At 47.4% G+C, this 23,496-nt stretch overlaps 1 protein-coding gene across 1 annotated transcript in view; it reads left to right on the top strand.

Annotated features, from left to right (window-relative positions):
* TENM3 (teneurin transmembrane protein 3) overlaps positions 1-22,409 on the top strand; it is a 317,283-nt gene extending 294,874 nt beyond the window's left edge. The window contains exons 22-26 of the mRNA XM_082863864.1: positions 636-871; positions 8,581-8,877; positions 13,039-14,650; positions 18,712-18,842; positions 20,892-22,409. Coding sequence (XP_082719990.1) covers positions 636-871; positions 8,581-8,877; positions 13,039-14,650; positions 18,712-18,842; positions 20,892-21,647 — 3,032 coding nt within the window. The 3' untranslated portion in view covers positions 21,648-22,409. The remainder of the gene's footprint in view (positions 1-635; positions 872-8,580; positions 8,878-13,038; positions 14,651-18,711; positions 18,843-20,891) is intronic.
* Positions 22,410-23,496: the final 1,087 nt, after the last annotated feature.

Genomic DNA, 23,496 nt, shown 5'->3' with positions numbered 1-23,496 from the left:
GGCTTCATTAGTTGTGGCACGCAGGCTCAGTAGTTGTGGCGCACGGGCTTAGTTGCTCCGTGGCATGTGGGATCTTCCCAGACCAAGGCTCGAACCCGTGTCCCCTGCATTAGCAGGCAGATTCTTAACCACTGCACCACCAGGGAAGCCCGACTTCCTTTTTTAAAGTCAATTTCAGGGGGAAATATCTCCTTATATTTTTGGTATAGAAGGTACAGATATTAAATCATTTCAAAACATCTTTAACAAAAGATATAGGGATGACTATTGGGAAGATGTCTTCTAAACCCTTGGAGGAGACACACCAGCCTCTGAAAAGAACACATACTTGGTTCTTTGCAAAACATTTACTGGAGGTCGAACCTTCATTTATTTCATCAGGCAAATAAAGTAGAGAAGGACTTTAAATTCCCCTAAAGTTTGCCTTTAACATTCAGCCAAATCTGTTACAGCATGAGATGCCAGAAATCGAAGTTGTTTTGTTATTTTCTAAAAGGATATCATTAAGTACTTTTCATTCCCTTATAAATGGAGTCCAGTCAATGTTTTAGAAATTCATATCACTTCTAACCCCGCAAGCGATCTGGTGTTTAATGCACACCTACAGTTCGTGTTTTCTGCTGCTTGTTTTCTAGATCAGTTAAGAAACAGCTACCAGGTTGGTTACGACGGCTCCCTTCGAATCCTGTACGCTAGTGGCCTGGATTCGCACTACCAGACAGAGCCACACGTTCTGGCCGGCACAGCTAACCCAACAGTTGCCAAAAGAAACATGACTCTTCCTGGTGAAAACGGTCAGAATTTGGTGGAATGGAGATTCCGAAAAGAGCAAGCCCAAGGCAAAGTCAATGTCTTTGGTCGAAAGCTCAGGGTAAGTCAGTGTCAGAGCGAGGTGACAGCCACCCGGTCCTCCGTGTCATGCTGTGGCCTGTCCACGAGGGCGGGCCTAGGACTCATCTCCTGTTCACACTCAGGGTAACGCCTTACCTTAGAGCATGAGTTACAGCCAACCATCAAGCCATCAGATCGCTCATAGAAAAACTATTTGAGAAAAGTGTTTTCTTAATATAGCTTTGATTAAAAATCAGTTCTTCCCATAGAGAATGGACTTGAGGATATGGGGAGGGAGAAGGTTTAGCTGGGACGAAGTGAGAGAGAGGCATGGACATATATACACTACCAAACGTAAAATAGATAGCTAGTGGGAAGCAGCCGCATAGCACAGGGAGATCAGCTCGGTGCTCTGTGACCACCTAGAGGGGTGGGATAGGGAGGGTGGGAGGGAGATGCAAGAGGGAGGGGATATGGGGATATATGTATACGCATAGCTGATTCACTTTGTTATACAGCAGAAACTAACACACCACTGTAAAGCAATTATACTCCAAAAAAGGTGTTAAATTAAAAAAAAAAAATCAGTTCTTCCCTGGGAGACTAGGGTAGTGCATGTAGCACAATTCCAGATAGCTGGATGGCCGACAGATTCTTGTCGTACTGATATTGCCCTAATAACCTTACGCTTTTCCTTTACCCACTCAGGAGTGATGGCTTCCTAATGGGATGGGGATGGGTAAGAGTTGGATGAAATGTTAAAAGTATTCCAAGTCATAAATACGTATCTTGAAAGAGGTGGGTTGGCCTTTGAAAGGTGGATCCTTCCTTTGCATTCTCAATATTTTTAAAGTACAGCTTAGGCACCTAGAAGAGGACCAACGTCGGAAACCCCCTGCCACCTCCTCCCTATTGAAGGGAAACCCAAACTGACGTTACTGTTATGAGAAGTGTGATGGCATTGTTGATTACGCTAGTGTAATTGACCTCTGCAAAGTGTTCTCTGTGTTGCCTTCTTAGGTGTTTTTATTCCTCCATCTCACATTGTGGGCCAACGAGATCTAGAAAGCAAGCTGTGCTTTATGATAGCTGTTTGGTAAAGACATCATAGATTAACTACTAAAACACAGGTTACAAGGAACCACCTTCAAACCACTATAAACTGAACTGGATTCATTCTTTCTATTAGCAAACAGATTTTCATTTATCAGATAAATGTGGATAACTATTCCTAAAATTACTTCCCTTGCTGTTTAAAAAAAAGTTGCTTAAAATCAAGGAGAGACAAAAAACATGGAGGATACCATTCATGTCCTTTTTTCAGCACCAAAAAATGGTTAAATTATTATTATTATAACAGGCCAACATTATTTCCCAGGACAAGCCCTCATGGTAAGAAACAGCTACTACATATTGTCTCTGGCTATTTCCAAGAAATAGAAATGAAGTGAGAAGGAATCAGTGCCTCAAAAACAGACTGTCCAACTCACAGTTACATTCTAATTCCTCTTCAGTTGCAAGGCAGGGGTTGGGACTCTAGATGCACGGTCTTCTGAAACCAGTGTTGTGCTCCCACTTCACCCGTCTCCCAGGCTATGGGAGCCTGGATGCCCTAGCTCCGGGGCCCTGCACCAGGAGTTCTGATGGATAGGAGCTGGGGAGGCTGGAAGGAGGTTATCCCGTGAGAAGGGCCAGAAGAAGATGGAATAGAACCTCAGAAAGAAGAGCATGATTAGGGGGCAAGTAACATGATGGGAAGAAACAAGCTCCAGGCTCATTCCGGGGTCGCTTTCAGAGGGTCTTGGTCTGTCACCAGAGTCAGCGCCAGCCCTGGCCTTTTCTTCTGCCGAAACAAGGAACTGAGCTGCCTGCGTGCCTGTCGGCTGCTACCACTGACCGCTGCCCCTGGGCCGTGCTTGCTTGGGTCACTGCAAACTGGAAGCTAGTTCACAGGCTTTGTCTTAGTCAGCTACCCCTACAGCAGGTGTGGTGTGCCCGTACTCACACATACACACACGCACAGAGTCCCACGTGTACCTGGACACGGGACTTACTTCATCAAAAGACACGAAGGTTCTGCTCACATTTTTGCTCAAAAAATGTGGGTTCTAGATCAGGCTCCACTTTTTACTAATAATAGATCTTATAGGAAAATCCTAACATCTGTAAAGCTCATTTTCCTTACCTATATGATGATATCCATATTATGACGGCAATAATACGATATTGTCTAGATAATATCCTGACCTTGTGACACAGACACGATATAGATTAGCTGTATTATGGATAAATATAATTTGCCCTACCCTGCCGCTGTCTCACACAATTGTTACAGAACAAATGAGATAACGTGAAAATCCTTGAAAAACGAAAGACATGATTACATATTCTGTAACCCTAACCCAGAGAATCTGAACCATGGGCGCAAACGGTGGGCATTTATTCCCACACAACAGATGGATAGGAAAAATCTGGTTAACTCACTTGTTACGAAAACACAAGAAAGATTATGGGAAATGCTTTGCCCAGAAACTGACCACGTAACATGTGGCCCACTGTTCTTTGAGACAAGCTAGTCTAAGTGCATCCTTCTTTTTCCTTTTTAATACTGATTTTCTAGACATAAAAAAGGAATTAAGAAGAGTAGAGGAAAAAGCCGATTTTAAGTCTCTGATTCTCAGTCTCAGATTCTAAATGAAGAAAACACCTCCCTTTGGGGAGGAAGAGACCAGTGCACACAGGCATGGGTGTGAGTTTCTTTCTAAATACCAGAACGACAATGCCTCAGCAAGTCATTTCAGAAGATACACTATTTAAAACGGCCTGTTCGTTCACACTGAAAGGAGATTTCCAGCTGATACGTGTGATGGCTCACATAGAGACAGTGCCAAGATCACAAGGGAGGGTTGCGTACTTTCAAGAGAGATATGGGAACATATGTTTATGTATAACTGATTCACTTTGTTATAAAGCAGAAACTAACACACCGTTGTAAAGCAATTATACTCCAATAAAGATGTAAAAAAAAAAGATAAGATTGGATGTGCTAGCTCGGCTTGCTAATTTCATCCTCTGTGGATTCTAAGAGAGGAATTCTAGGGAGAAAGCAATGGTGTGAAAGTCTCGTTGGAGGACCGGACCTGTAATCTGCTAAATTAGGGCGCAGAGGAGGAAGGAGGGGCATGACGCGAGGCCACCAGGGCCTCTGAATCAGGAATCAGAGTCAGAATCAGCCCGAAGAGCCGCCCATTTTTACTCCACCCTTTCCTGAAACAGAGGACGTCTCCTCTCTTACCTTTCATTATCTCCTAGCAGAGACGTCTTTTCATTTTTAAGTTACTGGCCTAAATCTAGCTATGGCCTGACACAGGGTGGGCCCTCAAATATTTATTCAATAAATGAAAGACTGAGGAAGAGCCAGCCTTAGAATCGGGTTATTTCATGGCCTCTAGATCTTCCTCAGAGAGAAGCTGTAGGAACAGCAGCACATCCTTGCAGATGTTTGACGCAGGAAACCTAACACTCAGTTGAATAAATCACATGGATATAATAGGTATAACACTAGATGGAGTGGTTTAAAAAGTAAAAAAAAAAAAAGGCAAGGAGTACAAAAGGAAAAATTATACAAGAAATGAGCAACATGGAAAGCATTTTCTGTGAAACTGCATTAAGGGAAAGGGGGTTGGATACATAGGGATACCCAGCAGAGGCAATCATGGCAGAGATGTGGGAAAACAGAGCAAAGATGAGACAATTCCTTAGCTTACTCGCTTGTACCTACATTTTTTTAAAAAAAACATGCATAATAGTTGCTTGTCCTTGTTTACAGTATTTGGTAAACAGTCCTAATTTTTGTCAGTGTTGGACTTTAGAACCAGCCTTTGATCAATTCCCAAAAATTGTTATGTTATCCTAATAATAAAAGTCATCTTCTAAACTTGCCCAGAATTCTGATGCTTAAAGGAAAACATTTAGTGGATTACATGAAAAAGAAATTCTCGAAACTTGAAGGCCGAAAGGGTGTTTCGAGGCATGCGTAAATATGATAGCTTATTTAACTCTTATTATGCCCATCACGTCTGTGTGCCGTCCTGTGTCTCACTTTCGTCTGACTGGCAGGGGGCCTAGAGTGGGATGGTGCAGAACAGTTAGCACTTGCTGACGTGTGGAGGGGACACAGAACCGCCTGCAGACAGTTGATGTTCTAACAAGGACACCAGGGAGTTGAGATAGTGTCACAAACAGTCTGGATACCTGAATACAGGCTGACTGTGCTTTGTGTCGTCAAACATACAGACATTGTTTTAACCTCTTTGTGCCTCAGTTTTTCAAGCGTTACAGAGGGAAAATAACTACCCACTTCCCGATATCAAAGGGGCATTGTGATTGATTGCAGGCATGCTGGACATGATCTTTGAACATGGGGATTTTCCATGCTTACTTAAAAGAAACGCTGTAGGGCTTCCCTGGTGGCGCAGTGGTTGAGAGCCCACCTGCCGATGCAGGGGACACGGGTTCGCGCCCCGGTCCGGGAAGGTCCCACATGCCGCGGAGCGGCTGGGCCCGTGAGCCATGGCCGCTGAGCCTGCGCGTCCGGAGCCTGTGCTCCGCAGCAGGAGAGGCCCACAACAGTGAGAGGCCCGCGTACCGCAAAAAAAAAAAAAAAAAAAAGAAAGAAACGCTGTATATCACAAAGGAATTCATGGTGAGCTTTTATCCAGACACAACATTTGGATTCATTTTTATGTAGCTGGAGGTATCGTAACGATCTGATAGAAGGTTTTTCATCTTAGGTGAACTACTCAATGTAACTTGATATTTTTTTATGTTAAAAATATTTATTAAAAGACCACTGGGGCAACAATGCTGGTCCTCTATGATTGTCAAAAAAAAGTTTGCAAAATAGTTGTGATTTCATACAGGTACAGTTAAGCGGACTATGTTCCAGATGGAAATGTCCCTTGACTTGTGCATTTTGTCTGCAACACCCAAAGGAGAACGTGCGGGCAGGTTTGAGAGGGATGGAAAAAAACAAAACATCTGTTAGTATCTTCTAAAATGTTACCTATTGAATAACAGTGGCTGGTGTCTGGAAACAGTAAGAACAGTTAAAACCTTGGCTTGTGTTGTGAACGTGGAGAAAAACACAGCCACATTCTAATTCTTTCCTCATTTCTTCAGTTGGAGGACACAAGAAAGGCATTTGTCTGGATAAAAAGAAAAATGTTAACTGCTATCCAGATGTTTGGTCTCGCGGTGCTTCTAGATGTTTCCATATGGTGACATGCGTGGTGTGGCAGCGTTAGATGTTCTCCTGGACGCTTTGGTGTTGTGCAGCCAGAGTCCCAAACCAGAGCGACAAATCAGAAGCCCGGTGGTGGGCGCAGGCGTGCAAAAAAGGGGTCCCAGGCCTGCCTCTGGCCCTTCTCCCTTCCTGACCAAGCAGCCATACCGGATCTGCAGAGCAGATTCCCTGTACTCTACCCGCAGGAAATACTGCAGAGGCAAAGGAGGGTTCAGGAAGGCAATAAAGACTCGAGATACAAATTAAAATGAATACAAGTAAAACGCAAACAGATGGGGTGCGACTGCGGGCTGCTGTCCATGGCAACTCACTACACAGGCGGCCTCGCTTGGCTATTCGTAGCCTGGAATAACCTGAGGACGGAAAAAGGAGGGCAGACCTAAACGCTCTGTTGTTTTGTTTTGGTTTTTAAATCACAATGTGAGAAAAACAAGAGCCCTAGGAAACCATTTAAATTGTGCAAAGCCTCTTCCTTAAGGCATCACAAGTGTGCAAATAGAAGCTGAAGAGCTGGATTCTGCCAGTTCAGTATTGAGCTCTTTGATATCAAATCACATCTGTAAAACTACAGACTTCAAAATACATCCTTGTAAGCTAGTAGCTTCCTTCCAAGGTACACAGAGCAGCCTGCAAACCTAAACTCGTCAAGTCTCACAACATTCACAGACGGCCGAGCAGCTATTCTGCAGACATTTCCATTTGGGAAAACAGAAGCCCGGAAAGCCTTCAGCTGGCTGGTCAGAATCATATAAACTCACTGAGAGCCCAGGGCCTCGCTGCTTCTAGACCTTGTGGTGTGTGGAAGTGGGGCTTTCGGACTCCTGGCTGCCCCTCCGACACAGGTACACACCCCACAGCAACACATACCAGTCGCTCTATGGCTCGAGCGGTTTTTCTTCTTCCTGCATCAGCTGGATCTGCAGTGACAGAACTGAAAACTTAAGGCCTCCTCACTTGCATCCAGGGCTCTGCTTTCTCTTTCGTTGTGAATCATCTGGGCGCTTCCCCGGCACCCTGACCCCGACCACTTTGCCTGTTAGGCATGAACTTCTTTTCAGCTGATATCTTTACCCTTCCATGGACTTCACAGTACTCCCCCTGAAGAGCTAATTGGAAAAGTTTAAATAAAGCTTAAGGAGAATTTTTTCATGGGCCTTGTTTAATGGCCGTGATACAAGGCACAAATTTTTATCCCAGATTTTACATAAATATACGTGTATGTTATGTATGTACATACATGTATGTTTACATATATTGCTGTGTGTGTGTGTGTGTAAGTGGTGGGTATATATGTGTGTGTATATAAGTGTGTGTGTATAAGTGGTGTGTGTGTGTATAAGTGGTGTGTGTGTGTGTAAGTGGTGTGTATGTGTGTGTGTGTGTATAAGTGGTGTGTATGTGTGTGTGTGTGTGTGTGTGTGTAAGTGATCAGCTGGCACTGTCTGTTTTGAAGGTTCTAGCTAGGACATGGTCAAGTAAAATTAAGATTTTCCCATTTAACTTGTAACAGTCCAAACAGTTAATAAGCATTTTGGTATGGACAAGCCACCATCACCACAAAGGTGCAGTAGAAAACCAAAGAATGGACTGGCCCTTGTCTTCTGCAAACACTGTAGACCATGTGTAAAGTAGAATTTAACCAAGGCCACGTGTCCACCACAGTAACAGATGCTGGCTGGTGTGTGCCCTGGACCACAGACAGTAACAGCCAGATGTAGTCAGAGATTCTGGACGTGACACAGAGACCCTACGACAACAGCATGGGGCTAGATTTGTAAAGTAAGCACAGTGGTCAGACTGTAGATGTGGGAGTGAAGGATCTGAAGTCCTTGCCAGTGAACCAGATGTTATCAAAGAAAAATGCATTCCAAAAAATTGTGACACTTCAGCACGTAGCCAAAACCAAGGGTCATGTTTGTAACCTCCCGCTATTTCAACTAATTAATAATTTACAGTAATGTGGGTTCCACATTATCTGCTCTTAACTGCTCCTCGAAGGGCTAGAATCACGTTTACCACCTTTTATTTAATGTAGCCATGATTAATCTAGTAAGCAATTATTTCCCAATGTCTTCTGGGCGGGGCGGGGCAGGGATTTGAGTAATGTGCAGAGATGTCAGGTTTACCACCTTCCTATCTTCTGAGCAAACTTGAAAGCAAATGCATTTCGGCATTTTTCTTATCAGTTGCTTAAGGTTACAAAATTTAATTGAAAAGGTTTTGAACAAATGCCAGGCTGTATTTCTGCTTAATGAAACCTTTTAAAAGAGCAGTTAATCTACTGCCTTGCACTTGTACCCAAGAAGTTGCTAAATTAGTTTACTGACAAAGAGAATCAATCATCATAAGCAGTGTTTAAACAATAGTGGGGACCCTGAGGGGTAATAAGGGGCTGGTACTGGAAAGGCGTGATTTATTTTATCCTCTTGTTTGCGTGGTAACAGGTTAATGGCAGAAACCTCCTTTCAGTTGACTTTGATCGAACAACAAAGACAGAAAAGATCTATGATGACCACCGTAAGTTCCTCCTGAGGATCGCCTATGACACCTCAGGGCATCCGACTCTCTGGCTGCCAAGCAGCAAGCTGATGGCCGTCAATGTCACCTATTCACCCACGGGTCAAGTGGCCAGCGTCCAGCGGGGAACTACGAGCGAGAAAGTAGATTACGACGGACAGGGGAGAATCGTTTCCCGGGTGTTTGCTGACGGGAAAACATGGAGTTACACGTACTTGGAAAAGGTACGCCTGCACACGGAGGGTAAACACAGGTATTTTCCAGCAGTCACCCAAGCGCACTTCCGGGGGGACCAGTGTCGCGTGACTGAGCCCCGCTTGTTATTCTGAGTACCCACATGCAAATCACAGCTGTAGAGCACTGATGAATTTCTGCATTAGCCACGGTGTTTCTCCTCAGTTAAGTTCTCCTCTCCGAGACCCTTTTACGTGATTTGTGCTGTGAACAAACAAGCCACAACAGCGCCCACCTGCCAACCTCATACGTCAACAACATTCACAAATTAGACCTTGAGCTTGTTAGTCATTTGTAAATCATCTCCGTGCGAGCTGTTTCATTTGAGAAAGAGCCTTACGCATTCGCAGTTAAAGCTGTCAGTTTTGCGTTGTTGCCCGCAGAGCTTCGACATAACCATAAAAAGCACATACACCTGACTTATGCATTAGTAACCAAAAGAGGCTGTTTTTTAAAAAAGCCACGCGTCTGGTCCTCTGTGGCCTCTCCCCTTTCTTCTGCATGTAAAGGGCAGCCATTCTTGAGACCTGTGCACAACACCAAACAAGACTTCAAGTTATACGTGTACAGAATGCCAGGTCGTAGATGCCAGCTTTCGGGTAGTGACTGGGGTCAAGAGAGAATGAAAGCAAAAGGAAAAAGGAGGGACTTCCCTGGTGGTCCACCGGTTAAGAATCCTCCTTCTAATGCAGGGGATGCGGGTTCAATCCCTGGTCCGGGAACTAAGATCCCACACGCCACGGGGCAACTAAGTCCACGCGCCACAACGGCTGAGCCCGCGCGCCCCAAGGGGAGATCCCATGTGCCTCAACTAAGACCCGAAGCAGCCAAAGATAAATATTTTTAAAAAAAGAAGAAAGAACAATAGAGGAAAAGACCACCCCTCTGTAGTTCCTTTCTGAAGAAGTAGAATCCTCCAAGAAGCATATTCATGGGAGGTTTCACCTGCCTTTGAGATGCAGGTTCGCACTGGTTTTGCGTTTGGGTGCCTCTCAGCTCAGTGCACCCACACTGCCAGCGGCCACACGGCAGCAGAGGCACAGACACAGCTCCCAGCCTCACTGCCTGCCCCCTCCTCGGTTACACAGAATAACCCTGTCCTCCGAACACTCACACGCACGTCACTGTCGCGCTCACTCGCCCCGTGGTGTCTCCACCAGAGATGCTCTGGACCTACCTCTCCCCTGCACCTGAGCCGTCCTGGCTACTTCCTCTTCCTGAGGACCAGTTCGTGTTCAGAGTTCACCTTCAGGCAGCCCGCTAACTCTACAGTGCTTCCAGCTACTACCCTACTTGCCAATTTCTCCTCTTGCAAACCCGCCTATGTGCCCTCCTTAGAAGAGACGCACCCCTGAGACAACGGAGGAGACCCATTAGGTGACAGTTTCCCTCCAGACTCGTCATCACACGCTATGGTTAGTCCTCCGGCTGTTATTTGTTGAGAGAGCACAGAGTAAGCCCCCTCCACACTTACCTTCCTGAGAGCAAATCCCGACACCTGGAGAATAGCTCATCCTGCAACCTACAAGCCCCGAGACAACTCCTGCCTGAAGTTGCTGGGAGTGGAACACTACCTCATTCTGCAACACTCTTCCCAATTTAAATTAAGCGCATTACAGAGAAGAGTAACAGAAATATAAACCCCCAGACTGGGAATTCCCTGGCGGTCCAATGGTTAGGACTCCGCGCTGCCAATGCTAGGGTGTGGGTTTAATCCCTGCTCGAGGAGCTAAGATCCCGCGAGCCGAGCAGTGAGGCCAAGAATAAATAAATAAACAAAATAAACTCTCAGGCCCCCAAAATTGAGAGTAGTGACCATAATGTGACTGAAAAATCTTTAAAGGGAGCAAAGGGGCATGTCATTGGTAAGGGCCACTGTCACAAAATGACACCAGCAGTGACCGAGATCACGTCCATGTATCAACAGGGATGAGAAAAGCCAACGAGCACTTTCTCACCACCTCTCCCAAATCTCTAAAATCCACCCAGACTATTTCCGTTTCCTCACTAGGATAGGCACCCTAAGCCAAAACTTATCCAGGGCCAAGTAAGGAGTATTACTACCTGCCGTGAGCTGTGATTCTGAATGACTCTGCAGCACTGGATCCTGGGCCTGTGAATTCGGCAGCGGTCCAGGCTTCCTCGGAAGGCTGCAGACCACCAGGAACAAGTCTCAAGACTGTTGCCGCGGAGTCTGCGCACAAAAATTGCCCCTAGATGTGCCCAGAGAGGAGGTTCTGCAGAAGCGTAAGTCGGGCAAACTGCTTCTGAAAATGGTGGACGATAAAGAAGCAAAGAGGGCTTCCCTGGTGGCGCAGTGGTTGAGAGTCCGCCTGCCGATGCTGGGGACGCGGGTTCGTGCCCCGGTTCGGGAAGATCCCACAGGCCGCGGAGGGGCTGGACCCGTGAGCCATGGCCGCTGAGCCTGCGCGTCCGGAGCCTGTGCTCCGCAACGGGAGAGGCCACAGCGGTGAGAGGCCCGCGTAAAAAAAAAAGGAGCGAAGAATGAGCCTTGGACACGGGGTTATGAGTTTCTATGTCAAAAGCAAAGAGCGAGTCCCGGTGCGGGGGGTAGGTGGGGAAGTGGGCTCCTAATCTAACCAGCTCCCAGTTTGGCCATCCTTCCATTCGGTCTACCAGGTTTTAGAGGGGGCTTCCTCAGAGGATAGAACCGCCCATGCACTGCACCACGGCAAGAGCTACCTAACCAGCCTCCAGGTTGGCCTTGTCTCGCGTTGGCCTAATACATTGTCTTTTGTCTTTCTGCAGTTACTTGCCAAATATGCAGAGCTTATTTTTTTATTTTATTCTTTTGGGGGTACGCGGGCCTCTCACTGTTGTGGCCTCTCCCGTTGCGGAGCACAGGCTCTGGACACGCAGGCTCAGCGGCCATGGCTCACGGGCCCAGCCGCTCCGCGGCATGTGGGATCTTCCCGGATCGGGGCACGAACCCGTGTCCCCTGCATCGGCAGGCGGGCTCTCCACCACTGTGCCACCAGGGAAGCCCCAGAGCTTATTTTTATTTATCTATCTATTCACCTCATAATTTAGCACCAAAGCAAGTCTGTAGCCCAGGAACCATCCTCCCCGCACCTGAGGTACAAGTCTGATTTGGTTCTCACAAAAGGATTCAGAATTCAGATGTTCCTGTCATTACAGATGCCATTTAAGAATCTGCAGACAAACAGAATATCTGGATCCGTATTCCTAATAAGGGCATTGACAGCTCTCATTCACCGAGTGATGTGTTTGTAGCAGTGTTTGTTGCTGTTGATGCTTTAGGTACCCATGATCCATTCTGGGCTAATTTTATCTTTCTTCTTTATTTATTTTTAATAAATTTATTTTATTTATTTTTGGCTGCATTGGGTCTTCGTTGCTGTATGCGGGCTTTCTCTAGTTGCGGCAAGTGGGGGCTACTCTTCGTTGCGGGGCACAGAGCACGGGCTCTAGGCACGTGGGCTTCAGTAGTTGTAGCACGCGGGCTTAGTAGTTGTGGCTCACGGGCTCTAGAGTGCAGGCTCAGTAGTTGTGACGCACGGCTTAGTTGCTCCGCGGCATGTGGGATCATCCCGGACCAAGGCTCGAACCCGTGTCCCCTGCATTGGCAGGCAGATTCTTAACCATTGCGCCACCAGGGAAGCCCTATATTTCTTCTTTATAAAGTAATGTTTTGAATGCTTTGCTCCTTCCCCAAATGCACTGGAAATTAAAACACGATTTGAGTGGTTCTTCAATCAAATGAGGGGGAAAAGCCGCCTTACTAAATAATTGCTAATTATGGACAGGACTGCACTTGCCATATGCTGTTTTCCCCTTGAAATGCTGTCTCTGAAGCAGCTTTGCTCGTGCCCATATTACGACTTACCGGAATCCATGGACAATCTTCTGCTTGGCTATGAATGCCTGGAAAAAAACAAAAAAAGGTACGGTCCTGAGACCTGAGACACTCACTGCAGAGCCCCTCACGATTAAGCATCCAGGCAAATCAGGCAGGAAATCGGTAGCGACGTGGAAAGTCGAGGAGACCCAGTTGGAATGAAAACCACTCTCTCAAGTGGAGTGTTTTGCGCGTTTGTGGTCACTACCTCTGCTTTTGCTCCCCTCCGCCATTCGCGAGTGCCGGCTAACGGTGTGTCCTCTCTTTGCAGTCCATGGTGCTTCTGCTGCATAGCCAGCGGCAGTACATCTTCGAGTACGACATGTGGGACCAGCTGTCGGCCATCACCATGCCCAGCGTGGCTCGCCACACAATGCAGACCATCCGCTCCATCGGCTATTACCGTAACATATACAACCCCCCGGAGAGCAACGCCTCCGTCATCACGGACTACAACGAGGGGGGGCTGCTTCTCCAGACGGCCTTCCTGGGTACGAGTCGGAGGGTCTTATTCAAGTACAGGAGGCAGACCAGGCTCTCAGAAATCTTATACGATAGCACGAGAGTCAGCTTTACCTACGATGAAACGGCAGGAGTCCTCAAAACGGTAAACCTCCAGAGTGATGGTTTTATTTGCACCATCAGATACAGGCAAATTGGGCCTCTCGTTGACAGACAGATCTTCCGCTTTAGTGAAGATGGGATGGTGAACGCGAGATTTGACTACAGCTATGACAACAGCTTTCGGGTGACCAGCATGCAGGGTGTCATCAATGAAACTCCGCTGCCCATTGACCTCTATCAGTTCGATGACATTTCCGGAAAAGTGGAGCAGTTTGGAAAATTTGGAGTTATATATTATGATATTAACCAGATCATTTCCACAGCTGTAATGACTTACACGAAGCACTTTGATGCTCACGGCCGCATCAAGGAAATTCAGTATGAGATCTTCAGGTCACTCATGTACTGGATTACAATTCAGTATGATAACATGGGTCGGGTAACCAAGAGAGAGATTAAAATAGGGCCCTTCGCCAACACTACCAAATATGCTTATGAGTATGATGTTGACGGACAGCTCCAGACAGTTTATCTAAATGAAAAAATCATGTGGCGCTACAACTACGACCTGAACGGAAACCTCCATTTACTGAACCCAAGTAACAGCGCACGCTTGACGCCTCTTCGCTATGACCTGCGGGACAGGATCACCCGACTGGGTGATGTTCAGTACCGGTTGGACGAAGATGGTTTCCTGCGTCAGAGAGGCACAGAGATCTTTGAGTACAGCTCCAAGGGGCTTCTGACCCGAGTGTACAGTAAAGGCAGCGGCTGGACAGTGATCTATCGTTACGACGGCCTGGGAAGGCGTGTGTCTAGCAAGACCAGTCTGGGACAGCACCTGCAGTTTTTTTACGCGGACCTCACTTATCCCACCAGGATTACTCACGTCTACAACCATTCGAGTTCAGAGATCACCTCCCTCTATTACGATCTCCAAGGACATCTGTTTGCCATGGAAATCAGCAGCGGGGACGAATTCTACATCGCGTCAGACAACACAGGGACACCACTGGCTGTCTTCAGCAGCAACGGGCTTATGCTCAAACAGATTCAGTACACCGCATACGGCGAAATCTATTTTGACTCCAACATTGACTTTCAGCTGGTGATTGGATTTCATGGTGGCTTGTATGACCCACTCACAAAATTAATCCACTTTGGAGAAAGGGATTATGACATTTTGGCAGGACGATGGACAACGCCTGACATAGAAATCTGGAAAAGGATTGGGAAGGACCCAGCTCCCTTTAACCTGTATATGTTTAGGAATAACAACCCTGCAAGCAAAATCCATGATGTGAAAGACTACATCACAGGTAAGTGTAATTGTTTTTCCTTTCCAAGTACTTTAATCACTGGATTAACACACAAAATAACGGCCGGTAGTTTAACTGTACGCTTCCCTCATGCAAAATCAAATGCCTAAACAAAAAATCAAATGCCTAACCTTTTAAATGAAACCAAGGAGAAACCACAGAGGGACACTGAGACATAGTTCGTTGTTTCCTATTCTGCCTGCCAGTGCCCAAGACCACAGGTTTCTGAAATGACATGCAGTCCAGTCACTTAAGGAAGGGAAGGGACATGGGGGTGCAGAAAACACGAGGAACTTGGAGTCCCCAAATTGGAGTTCCAATTCCAACGCTTTATAGCCAAGTCACATGACTTTTTGAGTCTGTTTCCTTAAAAGTAAAATGGGGAGAGCAATGCCTACTTTGTGGTATTAAATACAGTGACGTGTGCAGTTCTGCCTCACAAGTGTGTGAGGGACGTTTTCCTTTTACACGTGTGTCAAGTTCTAATGAAGGAACCAGTAAGGAACACGACACCACACGACTCAGCAGCCCGTCCCTGGGAGGTGTGTTAACTCCCTCTTCCCCACTGTCGCCTGGGGGCAGTGATGCTTAGCCAGTGGATCCCGTTCCTCTCCTCAGTTCTGTCCTCTTATACTACTGTCTTCATCACCAATGAGGGCAGTGTTCTTGTACGGTGGCACTGCTAATGAACACATAAGTTTTTCTGCCAATATGGGTATAGATTTAAGACCTTTCCAAATTTAGTGCATGATCCAATTTAAAACATTGAGTTCCCCTTCTGCCACCACAGAAGCACCCGGATGTGAAACAGAGACAAGTCCTTGCAAGCGTGACTTTGGTTCCCTTTAACGAGCAGCTTCTTTACTCTTTATTGAGGTAACATTGCTTTACAACATTATATGTTTCATGTGTACAACATTCTGTTTCTACCTCTGTACACACGACAGCGTCCTCGCCAACAAAAACTTACGTGACATCCGTCACCATACATAGTTGATGCCGTTTCCCCGCTTTGTCCTCCCCACCTCCTGCCCTTCTGGTAACCACTACTCTGTTCTCTATATCTACATGTTTGGTTTGGTTTGGTCATTTATTTGGTTTTTTTATATCATCTGAGTTAGGGGAATTCCCTGCTGGTCCAGTTGGTAAGACTCTTGTGTTTTCACTGCCAAAGGCCTGGGTTCAATCCCTGGCCAGGGAATTAAGATCCCACAAACTGCACAACGCGGCCAAAAAAAAAAAACATTGTTGTATCATACGAGTGAAGTCATACCGTGTTTGCCTTTCTCTGTCTGAATTACTTCACTTAGCGTCATGCCCTCAAGGTCCAGGCATCCACGTTGTCACAAATGGCAAGATTTCATTTTTTTGTGACTAATATTCCATTTTGTGTGTGTGTGTGTGTGTGTACACACACCACATCTTCTTTATCCATTCATCTATTGATAAGCACTTAGGTTGTTTCCATATCTTGGCTGTTGTAAAGAATGCTGCAATGAACCTAGGGGTGGAGGTATCCTTTCGAATTAGTGTCTTTCTATTTTTTGGATAAATATGCAGAAGAGAGATTGCTGGATCAGACGGTAATTCTATTCGTAGCTTTGTGAGGAACGTCCATCCTGTTTTCCTTAGTGGCTGTACAAGTCTACACTCCCACCCACAGTGCACGAGGGCTCCCTCTGGTGAGCTGAGGTCTTCCCTCGTGCTCTGCTGCAGGGATTCTGAAGCCTTCTGCCTCCACCTTCCATTCCTGAGTCACACTCTGCCATAATTAACCTCTTGGCTATACTTATGCTTCCTAGAGGAAGGTTATTCTGGAGTTTTCTGTTTCGTTTTGGCTCACGTTAGGTCCTCCTTCCGGCTGTCTGTTTCTCGCCCGGCACTTGAGGCGTTCCCAGACGTCTGTTTTCGGCGCAGCTCTGCACCCCCGGTTCACTGCGCATCTGCCTCCCGCTTTCCTGGGCTTTTCGTAGCCCTCTCCCTCGCGAGCCAGTTCCGTGTCCCTTCTCTCAGCGTCCTGATTCAGCAACACCCTTATGGAATTCTCCTTCAGGGTTTTCCGTACTTATCTGCCTTCACGTCCCACTTGTTGGGCAGTAATTTTCAACACTTGATAGGAGCCTCTGATTTTCACTGCTTCACAGACATTGTTCATAGTAGGAGTACCTTTGCCCCCAGCACTGCCCCATCCAAAAAGAATTTTCTCTAACATACAAGCCCCCTGTAATCTTACGCACACATTCACACACACACACAAGTGTGTTACTTTCTATCCTCCTCCACCACCAGCAACCCTCCATTTAAAACAGGGAGGACACCACTGGGTTTATAGCCTATATGATGCCTGCACAAAGGGACCTGCCAGCCTGGCAATGAAGTGAGAGTTTGTGCCCTGGAGAAGGAAATGGGGAACAAGTGGCCCTCCATCATTCTGACAAGCAGTTTACCACTGGTTATTTAAGAGGTGTTGACAGTGGCTGAAAGGCTGGAAAGCCCACAGCTCCTGGATTCATCCTCTCCTAGCAATGTGGACGGCAGGGAGTGCCACAGCAGCATTTTCTGAAAAACATCAAGAGAGATGGAGCAGCATAAAATATATTAGGTGAAATGCAATTTCAAGTTTTCCAGCAATGTGCTTAATATATAAAATAATCTACACCCAACTGTACTCATACAGCTGCAAGCCTGCTGCCTCGTTCTGTAACATTATAACCTCCGGAACAGAATCAAAGCCTTATTTTCAGCTTAACGGCTTTTGGAATCACGTGGTGATATTTTAAAATACCATCTTAAAGGTTTCCAGCCTCTTCTCTCCCCCAAAGTTTGTCTCCACCTGTGCACAGTGAGCCTGTATAGTCAGAACTGATGGGATCAGAACGCCTGTGCCCTTGGCCAGCTTGGCCAGCTTTCACCATTCATCTTTAAGAATCAAGGTTGATCTTCCTACCCACAATTCAGGGTTCTTATTAATAGGAAATGGGTGGTGGAAGCCTGCATATCCTTGGGCAGTCGCTTTTGAACTTCTATTTAAGACAAGCCTTTACTAACTACCAATGCCATTTGTTGTCGACAATGCTGTTTCATGCTTCTGGGCGTCGTTATTCGCATTTTTATCACCATCACCAGCATGAGGGACCGTGTACCCCCTCTGTCGAGGTGAGTCTCTGTTATCTGCATTGTCTGCAGCCCTGTCTCACTTCTTTCTGCTACTGAAGTTATTGTCACCATGTCTGAAAATAGTATTTTTTAAGCTTTATTAGAGTATAATTGCTTTACAATGGTGTGTTAGTTTCTGCTGTATAACAAAGTGAATCAGCTATACGTATACATATATCCCCATATCTCCTCCCTCTTGCGTCTCCCTCCCACCCTCCCTATCCCACCCCTCTAGGTGGTCACAACGCACAGAGCTGATCTCCCTGTGCTATGCGGCTGCTTCCCACTAGCTATCTATTTTACGTTTGGTAGTGTATATATGTCCATGCCACTCTCTTTGTCACAGCTTACCCTGCCCCCACCCCGTATCCTCAAGTCCATTCTCTAGTAGGTCTATGTCTTTATTCCTGTCGTACCCCTAGGTTCTTCATAACTTTTTTTTTCTTAGACTCCATATATATGTGTTAGCATACTATATTTGTTTTTCTCTTTCTGACTTACTTCACTCTGTATGACAGACTCTAGGTCCATCCACCTCACTACAAATAGCTCGATTTCGTTTCTTTTTATGGCTGAGTAATATTCCATTGTATATATGTGCCACATCTTCTTTATCCATTCATCCGATGATGGACACTTAGGTTGCTTCCCTGTCCTGGCTACTGTAAATAGAGCTGCAGTGAACATTTTGGTACATGACTCTTTTTGAGTTATGGTTTTCTCAGGGTATATGCCCAGGAGTGGGATTGCTGGGTCTGAGTCAGTTTTTAACTGTAGGGTGATGGCAAACGTGGGCTCCTTTTCAGGGTCATTGTTTGCAAATGTGGGGTTTTAAGGTAAGGCTTTCAGTGCAGGAAAGCACAAGATAAACTCTAAGCCTTTCATTTGGACCCTTCTTTTCTTAGATGTTAACAGCTGGCTGGTGACATTTGGCTTCCATCTGCACAATGCTATTCCTGGGTTCCCTGTCCCCAAATTTGATTTAACGGAGCCTTCTTACGAACTGGTGAAGAGTCAGCAGTGGGATGATGTACCGGTAAGAGACAAAAAGCAAAACCATGAAAAGGTGATAAAGGGCTTACTTGCACCTTATTTTCCCCTGCTTAATCAGACTACCCGGGCGAAAACTGTACCAAAGACCATTTTTAATTTTTTTGACTCTTTCAGGAAAGAAAGCACCACCTCCCTCTTGCATTTCTGTTCAGCAAATCAGGGGCCTGTGAAACAGGCTTAAATCTGGTTTTAGTGATGCCAATACAAACAGAGAAAAGCATTATCAAAAGGTAATAAAATGCGAAAGCTCATTTTTGAGTGCAGAGTTTCTACAGAGAACCCCAGGAACGCACATTTATAGTATTTGGGACCTTAAGGCAAAGATACAATAAACAGGAGGGCGGGGGGTTCATGTCACAAATTAGCAGCTCGCAAGCAATGCCACAAAGTCCCACTTCCTTAAAATACTGGCAGTGTTTCAAGGGAAAGGATTAAAAATAAAAATAAAATGGCCTCTGGTAAGGCACCACCTACTACTAGGTGCTTATGGAATTTTCCTGAAAAGAACAGAGCAGGAAGCCTGGAACTGTTCTGGGAAATAAAAGAAACGGAGAAAGAATGGAAAATTGCAAAGTCAAAGCTACCATTTCAGAAAGTGGCACTTTTAATTCCCACCATGCAGAGATCAGAAAGGAATGCAACAACGAAACACCAGAATTTCTAGCTTAAAGCAAGAATAATTAAAGGTCAAGAAATTGGGCTACCCCGTAATGATAAGAAGAGAGCGCAGAGTTTCTTAGAAAGATTCATTCCCCACCCCCACCCCCGCCCCTTGACCAATTTCCTAGAATTTCAATGAATACAAAGAGAAAAGGCAATCCTGGCTAAAACACACATACACAAGTTATACACAGTTCCAATACCTCTGCTTTCTGGTACATGTTTCATACTTAACATAAAAGCAATTCCTTTTTCAGATGTCACCTTTACATTTAAAATGTAAAACCCATCCAGTTTCCAGGACCTGGGAGCCATTTTGACTCTAACTGCAAATACATCTGCACTGATCGAGTGCCATGAAGACATCCTGAAGTCTACTAATGCCTTTGAGCACGTCCTAATGGCAGATGACTTCCCAACATGTCTGAAAACACTGAAGTCTCACTGTACAAATGGACTGCCAACTCTTTTTCCTAGGCAGCCTTTTCAGTCAGGCTCAGGTTCTCTGTCTTCAGAAGCACACCATAAGGACAGCTTAGGGAATCGAAGGCAAAGACATCAAGGCTGCCCGGAGAGCAGACAAACAAATGTGCCTTCACTGCTGCAAACGAAACACGTTTCCATTTGGGGAAACCCTGGCCAAACAAACATCTGGTGGTATTAAGAGCTGCCCGAGTTAAAATTCCCCAATTTAAAACCCTTGCCAATGTAGAAGGCCCACTGTCTCCTAAGTCTGCGAAAAAAAATAAATGTTTTCCTAAAGTAATAAACACTCGTTGCCAGCTGTCCCACTGTGCGCCGCCCATCGTGGCCGATTATAGTGGTCACATGCAGCTGCAAACTGTGCACCCGGAGACGGTGCCGAGTGTGCCTGAATTAAAGCACACGCCTTTCCAAGCGTAGCAAGTGGGGCGCGGTGAGCCAGCGCTAAGCGCTCCCAGGCTTTCCAGCCTTCCCCTGGGTGCTGGTGCTTTCTCGCCAGCCTGCCATGGAGAACGGTGCTGGGGTGGACGCCCCGATAAGCTGATTCCGCACGTGGGGTGAGCCTGGGAAAAGGGCATCTGGAAACGGAGAGAGAAGGCAGAAGCCCCGCGTGCTTCGCCCCCATTAGAAAGGAAAACGCTTTGCTAAGCACCACGCGTGATGGCGTTACCACCTCGCTCCGCCTTTCGAAACACACTGGGTATCAGCCTGAGGGGGAGGACCCCGGGGGCCGGCGAAGCCTCGGCCTCTCTCAAGAGCTGACGGAGGTTCTCCCCAGCCCCCGGCTCCCCGCCTTCCCCGCCCCTCCGTTTTTCCTGCCCGCAGCCGGAGCCCCGCCCGGGCGGAGGCTGTTCTCTAAAGCGCCCTCCTGTTCTGTTTCGCTTTTCAGCCCACGTTTGGAGTCCAGCAGCAGGTGGCGAGGCAGGCCAAGGCCTTCCTGTCCCTGGGCAGGATGGCCGAGGTGCGGGGGAGCTCGCGCCAGGGCAGCGGCGCGCCGTCGTGGCTGTGGTTTGCGACGGTTAAGTCGCTGATCGGCAAGGGCGTCATGCTGGCCGTGAGCCGGGGCCGCGTGCAGACCAACGCGCTCAACATCGCCGACGAGGACTGCATCAAGGTGGCGGCCGTGCTCAACAGCGCCCTCTACCTGGAGGACCTGCACTTCACCGTCGAGGGCAGGGACACGCACCACTTCATCAAGACCAGCACGCCCGAGGGCGACCTGGGCACGCTGCGCCTGACGAGCGGCCGCCGGGCGCTGGAGAACGGCATCAACGTGACCGTGTCGCAGTCCACCGCCGTGGTCAACGGCAGGACCCGCAGGTTCGCGGACGTGGAGCTGCAGTTCGGCGCGCTGGCGCTGCATGTGCGCTACGGCGCGACCCTGGACGAGGAGAGGGCGCGCGTGCTGGAGCAGGCGCGGCAGCGCGCGCTCGCCCGGGCCTGGGCGCGCGAGCAGCAGCGCGTGCGCGACGGCGAGGAGGGCGCGCGCCTCTGGACGGAGGGCGAGAAGCGGCAGCTGCTGAGCGCCGGCAGGGTGCAGGGCTACGACGGCTACTACGTGCTCTCGGTGGAGCAGTACCCCGAGCTGGCAGACAGCGCGGACAACATCCAGTTCCTCCGCCAGAGCGAGATCGGCCGCAGGTAACGCCCGAGCCGGCGGCGGGGAAGCGCGCGCGCGCGCGGGGGCCGAACCGGCGGGGCCGCCTGCCTCTCCAGCCCCAGGCGCAGCGCCACCCCCGCGCAGATGTGTCTGGGGCGCGAGCCGAGGGGGCTCCCCGGCACCGAGGAGAGCCAGACTGCTCTTAAAAAAAAAAAAAAAACACCCCCCCCAATCAAAGCAGACAGACAAAAACAAAAACCTTTCTTCTGAATGACCTTAAAGGTGATCGGCTTTAAAGAATATGTTTACATATGCATATAGCTGCACTCAGTTGGACTGAAAGTATTGCGAGGAAAACAGATCATTAAAGGAAAAAAAAAAAGCCCAACCATTTTGCCCCGGGCCGTCTGTTCTTCGAGGCACTGTGTTTAAAGAAGGTAGAGATGCATACAGTGTTTCCAGATATTACCCAGCTGTCGACCTTTGCTTACAAGAAGTAGTCTCTCTGCATAGGGTGTGATGTATATCCCTGTTAATGTTAGAATGTGAGGCAGAGTTACTGTTCCTGGACAACCCGACTGCTTCCCCAGTGCTGCTTTGTAAAAGGACATTGGCACAAGTGACTTCTGCCGGGGGCGGGGATTTCTAAGGGATTTTACGAGGCCAACGTGGTGTGCCTCGCGGAGAAAAACACCGGCCCACACAGAATCCTTGTCACTGATGATGAGCAAAGGAAGCCCTGATTTTTTTGTAAATTATGTGAGACAAGTTGTTTATGGATTTTTATATGAATTACAATTTACTGTACATCAAATATTAGTCTCAGAGGAGTTAATTTATGTAAAGTGTTTAAAAAGTTTATACTTAAAAATAAAACGATAAAAACATGTGAACTGTGTGATTTTTTAAAAAGGATTGCACCTTTTGTTATCTGTTATAGCTGTACAGTATAAATTATTATATTGTAGAGATATAACGACTTATGCCTATAATGTCCGGAAGTGTTAATATTTTTGTATCAGGTTGAAAAAAATGTGCCACCTTCTATCGCTAGACCGGTAGGACAGCGCAGTCCTACGTGGGTGGCTGGCTCATCAGAGAACTTCTCCTTTCTCTTCTCTTTTTCATCAGGCCAGTGTCCTCGACCGTTATCAGCTAAGAGGCACGGTAGAAAACTAAGGCTGGTGGAATGTAACGGAAGATACAAACACAAAAACAAACAAACAAAAACAAAACAACAAAAACAACCAAAATGGGGTGGGAGGAGTTCTCTGGCCCTCTCTCGGCCCTGGAAGTCCGTGGGGAGTTGGTGTCGTTAACCCCAGGGTTCTACTGTTAGCGTTCCTTGAAGCCTCATTTCGTGATGGAGGCGAGAGACCCCGTCGGGTGCTCGGGAAACCTTTGTGAGCAGGAAAGGGGCTGATGCAGTCGTGACCACAAACATGTGTCTTCAGATCCAGGGAAGCGAGCAGAAACCGAGCAGTGGTGAGAGAGCCAGATGGGGAAGGTCAGGGTCCCTCGGCCGGTCTCGAGTTTGGACCCTCGGGTCACCAAGAGGGACAAGAAAGGGAGGCAAAAGCTGCCCTAAGCCCGCACGACCCAGCCTGCCCGGGAGCTGGTTTGAACGGCAGCCTCGGCTCTGTCTCGGGGACGCCGGGTGTGGCAGACGCCGCGGGAAATGACCTGGCAGCCGGGCCCGCGCGCCCGCGCGCCGAGCACCTGCACTTCCGTGCGCCTCTGGCCGCTCTGGCACGTCTCTCTCGTGAGCGCTCAATTCAGCCACAAAAATATTTTCAGAAAACCTTTCTCAGTTCACTGAGCTATCGCACACGCTGTCTTCCTCTGTGTATAATGGTGATAAAACACAGCTAAGTGAACATGTACATATAAGGGT

The sequence above is a fragment of the Leucopleurus acutus genome (genome assembly GCF_964270905.1).
Source record: "Leucopleurus acutus genome assembly, chromosome: 21".
NCBI classification, from domain to species: domain Eukaryota; kingdom Metazoa; phylum Chordata; class Mammalia; order Artiodactyla; family Delphinidae; genus Leucopleurus; species Leucopleurus acutus.
The sequence above is the reverse complement of the archived record's forward strand: the minus strand, read 5'-3'. Positions and strand labels throughout refer to the sequence as shown.